Source organism: Silene latifolia, chromosome Y, assembly GCF_048544455.1.
Source record: "Silene latifolia isolate original U9 population chromosome Y, ASM4854445v1, whole genome shotgun sequence".
In the NCBI taxonomy this organism is placed as follows: Eukaryota; Viridiplantae; Streptophyta; class Magnoliopsida; order Caryophyllales; family Caryophyllaceae; genus Silene; species Silene latifolia.
This window is the reverse complement of record NC_133538.1, coordinates 374713015-374717909: the sequence shown is the minus strand read 5'-3', so window position 1 is coordinate 374717909 and position 4895 is coordinate 374713015. Positions and strand designations below refer to the sequence as shown.

At 39.7% G+C, this 4895-nt stretch overlaps 1 protein-coding gene across 1 annotated transcript; it reads right to left on the bottom strand.

The window, feature by feature from the left end:
• Positions 1-1085: 1085 nt before the first annotated feature.
• LOC141631876 (uncharacterized) lies at positions 1086-2705 on the bottom strand. Its single transcript, XM_074444492.1, has 3 exons — positions 2529-2705; positions 1426-2300; positions 1086-1323 (listed from the first exon to the last, which is right to left on the bottom strand). Exons 1-3 carry the CDS (start codon positions 2703-2705, stop codon positions 1086-1088), a joined length of 1290 nt encoding a protein of 429 aa, XP_074300593.1.
• Between the last annotated feature and the right edge of the window lie 2190 nt (positions 2706-4895).

Below are 4895 nucleotides of genomic sequence, written 5' to 3'. Positions count from 1 at the left end.
AATAAGATCCATCCATAACAACAAAGGTTAAGCCTTTGTTGTCCGATTAGACACAACAACAAGCACCAAAATTCCATTATTGACTCAAGAATACTATTTTCAGGTTCATCAATGGTGGACAAAATTTCATTATAAAAATTTGATTTTTATCAACAATAATGGTGTAGAAAGCTTACTAGTATCATGAATTAAGTAAAATGAACAACGAATTAACAAAACTCAAATGATTCAAGAGTAGATCTAAAGAAAACTCAAATTGGGGAAAAGATGGGAGAGGATGAATAAGCTTACCTTGACAAATTAATGGAACTAGTGAGAAAAGTCGGGTAATAGAATGAATCCCAAGCAAAATGGAACAACAATAGAGGTTTTTGGGGAATTTTTGGTTAGAAAAGAGATGAAGATATAAAGATATGAATGAAAAGTGCAGGAGATAAGGGCTTTTAGTGGAGTTTCCCAACCCGTGGGAACTCTCTCGGTCGAGTGCCGAGTGTACTCGGTCGAGTACGACTCTACTCGGTCGAGTAGAAGTCCCAATCGGTCAAGTGACGGGTTTTTCCTGAATGTATTACCTTCTGGAATTGGGTCCACTCAGTCTAGTCAAGGGTCCACTCGGTAGAGTGATTGCTTACTCGATCGAGTTGGTACTCGCACTCGGTCAAGTGCTTCCGTTGGGTCCAAATTCTATATAAAGTCCTATCAATGGATTTCCTGCAAGATAAAAAGAGGTTCCGGAGTCCACCGTCTATCAGTGACCCTGTCCCGAGTTAGCTCATGCGACATCAAGATCGCAGTTCCTTATCTACTACACCCGTACTCGCACCGACTCTACCAAAGTCATCACAAATTATATACTAGCCGTAGCACTATCAAGCATTAGATAAACACATGGTATGAATCAAGAGAATAGAATTATCATCTTTCAAAGGTGTCACGACATGTGAATCTACTCATCAAATTTTCCATATCTTACCATACACATGTGAAACTCTTTTTTTTTGGTGGAATGTGAATATTCTCATTAAATTTTGCAAATTAGCTCATACACCATACACAAAGGACAAACTCAATGACAATACATAATATTATAGCAAACCAACTTCCTTAACCCAGTTCATATCCCAACTGTGAACTCTCTCCATCCTCAAGCTAGTTAATCTGTCACTCAGAACATCCTGTATTCGCTTCCTGATATGCTCAGGATGAGGTACCCAGTTTTCCACCCTACACTTGTTCTGCCCTTCCCATATGAAGTTGACAAGGCTAGCAAGTGCAGCTAAAATAAGTTTCTTGTGCAGCAAAGATCTTCCTCTCCACTTTAAGCTGCTAGCAATAATATCAGAATTTCAACAAAAGCCAAGCTAATGTTACACCAAATGAAGGCATCTCTTACTGAAATTGCACTCAAAAAATAAATGCAAGGACGTTTCCTGCAGAGTTCCACATAAATAGCACACCCCGTCTATTATCACTCCAAACTTGGCCAATCTATCCTTGGTAAGTAACCTACTCTTAATGAATAGCCAGTTAATGAAATTCACTCTAGGTAGGGTAAGTCTATTACAGACAAAAGGTTGCCAAGAAACCTTTAAATGATCCCCAGACAGCCACTTATAAACAGCAGTAGCTGAATATGGAGCCTGCAACCAGTTATGATGCACAAAGCCTGGTTCCAGAAGAGCCTTAACTTTGCACAATTGCCTCCACGTCCAGCTAGAATTAGTTGTTGGAGAATAATGCCACCAGTCATGCTGCTTTATATAAAGATGGTGCACCCATCTGACCCATAAGCAGTCTTTCTTATTAGCTACCCACCAAATATATTTCCCAAGAGTAGCAATGTTCCAGTTGTAGCAATTCAGTATCCCAAGTTCTCCTTGATTCTTTGGTAGACAGCACTTATCCCATGCCACTGCAGGTGCCTTATGGTGCTCTTTAGTCCCAGACCAAAGATAAGCTCTGCAAATGCTCTCTACCTTATGAATAATAGCTTTAGGAAGCAGGAAAATTCTTGCCCAGTAACTGTGAATCTGAGTCAAGACAGTTTTAACCAGCAACAGTCTACCAGCATAGCTCAAATGTTTTGCCCCCCAACCTCTGATTCTGGCTACCAATTTATCAACCAGGATGCTACATTCTACATTGAAAATTCTCTTGTAAGAAATAGTTATCCTCAGATACTTGAAAGGAAGGGATCCCTTCTTAAACCCAGAGATGCTTAGAATAGCTTGTTCATCTGCTGCAGCTACTTCATTCATATAAATGTCAGAGTTATCTTTGTTGATATGCAATCCTGAAGCCTCGTAAATAAGTAACCATAGCTCTCATTATCACTGTGACAGAAGCTGGGTCTCCTCTATAGAATATGAGGAGATCATTAGCAAAAGCCAAGTGACACATATTCAGAGCTTTGCACATGAGGTGAAATCTGAACCCTTGGGTTATAGTAACAACATTTAAAATTCTGGTGAAATACTCCAAATACAAGGTAAACATGAGTGGAGAAATAGGATCCCCCTGTCTCAAACCTCTCCGTCCTTTAAAGTAACCAAACTGGGTCCATTAAGGGGGAGAGTGTAAGCATGTGCTGACACACATTGCATAATCCACCCAATCATTCTCCTAGGAAACTTAAGTGCATATAACATATCCTCCACAAAATCCCATTCAATGGAATCATGTGCCTTCCTCAAGTCAATCTTCATCATTACCCTAGGAGAACATAATTTCCTGTTGTACAATCTCACAAGGTCTTGACAGATGAGGATATTATCCACAATATTCCTATTCTATAAGAATGCACTTTGGTTCATGCTTATAATATCAGCAAGCACTGTAGTCAATCTACCACAGATAACTTTGGAAATACACTTGTATAAAACATTACAACAAGCTATGGGTCTGAAGTCCATAACTAAAATATGTACCTCTTTCTTGGGGATGAGAGTTAGCACAGTGGAGTTAATTTGTTGCAATAGTTTACCTTAAGTGAAAAACTTCAAAACAGCCCCAACCACATCTTCTCCAATGATATCATAAGAATCCTTGAAAAAACTGGACGAATAACTATCAAGACCAGGAGCTTTCTCATTAGGGATAGAGAAGAGAGCATTCCTAACCTCTACTGCAGTAACAGGAGTAACCATATCAGAGGCCTGGAAATCAGAAACACACTTTCCCCTCCTAACAACACCACAATTAACCCTGGTCACTCTCTCAGAACTACCTAAAATCCTCTGGTAGTAACGAATAAAAGCCATTTCAATGGTGACATTGTCAGAACAAGCATTACCAGTCATATCCAGAATGCTAAGCACCTTGTTTTGGGCTTTGCGAGCTTTAATAGAAATGTGAAAGTAGTGTGTATTTTCATCAGTGCAGTGCATCCAGCTAATCTTAGATTTCTGGCCTACAAAAAAATTAACTCCTACTGTCTATATCGTTCACCCTTACTTGTAACCCCCCATGTAATGACCAACCGAGACAATAGGCACTAGTTTTGATATAAGGGCGTCCACTCATCCAAAACCGATCTCCTATTGTACTCATGTCGGGTTTATTTTATTAGACACACCTCGATTCAATTTGGTTCATTTGTTTAGGTTCCAAAATCGAAGCTCTGATACCACTTTGTAACACCCCCTTCTTACCCGGCCAAGGTAATTGGGAGATGTTACCATCTCGGTTTCCCGAGGCGATGAAATCGGAGTTTCAATTAAGAAACAATTAATATAAATAAAGTATTTAGTGAATTACATAACCATATATGAATAAAGAAAGAAATAATAAAACTTATGTCTACTATGCTAATCTAGTCAACTATGCTCGACTCGAAAGCCACCAAAGCTCGTCCTATCTCCCGCATGCTACCAAAGCTAACCTGTAAACACATGCTCCCCATAATCGGAAATATCATATGGATCGACACAGGCCACCATGAAAATAGGTGACATTTATACGCACACAAACGTCAGTTTCAATATATAAACATAAAACATGACTCAATAAGTAGAGATACGACATGATAATTATGTGAATGAGACTCGAGTATGCAATAACCATGTAGGTACCGGGACACGCCCATATTTACCCACAACCACCGGTGCCAGGGATACACCCACGAAACAACACCTCACACAAAGGTACCGGGACATGCCCAGACGTACCGGGTCCGGAAGCCAACCGGATCCCCTACCAGACGTCATGCTTCAACCACACGAGTCCCTCCGTAACTCAAGCCATTAATGTGCACATTCCCCTTGGAGTGGGAAACTCCACGGGGCGACCCGAGCGCAAGACGGTTTCCCAACCGTCTTACATCTCGTCACCAATCAAGTACCATCACCAAAGACCTCCAACACAACACAATCACAACCATACATGACAAATAGAAGAACAACATTAAACATATGACAAATTTATGAATTCAATCCCACATGTTATGACTAAAAACCCCTCGAATGCCCACGTGACATCCTAACCGAATAATGAATGTACTAGCAAGGAAAGACATCCAAATATGCATATACAAGATTGAAACAGAGTGGGATGACCTACCTTTTCGCATTCATCACAAGCTACTTGATTCCGACTCGACTCCGTCTCATAAAATCGTCTCATGAGACCGTCTCACCCTAAATAAATCATAAAACACTATCACAATGCATTCTAAACTACAATAATATGAAACCCTTTATTATTAGTCACTAATTACTTATATTACATAAGCTAAATACTAATTAATCTCTCTTAGAAAACCCTAACTCGAGATTAACCTAAGACAAAGAGGAAAAGATGAGATTTTGACTTACAAAGATAGATCGGGGATTAGGAGAGGAGATAATGTTTTAGAGTAAGAAGAAAGGAGAAGGAAAATGAAGAGGATAAGGGTTTGG

Bases quoted from the DNA above. Each gene is read 5' to 3' on its own strand.
- LOC141631876 (XM_074444492.1), bottom strand. From the start codon at position 2,705: ATGAAGATTGACTTGAGGAAGGCACATGATTCCATTGAATGGGATTTT. The intron at 2,301-2,528 runs GTTTGAGACAGG...CTTATTTACGAG, and splicing joins TTACTTTAAAGGACGGAGAG to GCTTCAGGATTGCATATCAA. The intron at 1,324-1,425 runs GTCCTTGCATTT...TATTGCTAGCAG, and splicing joins TGTGGAACTCTGCAGGAAAC to CTTAAAGTGGAGAGGAAGAT.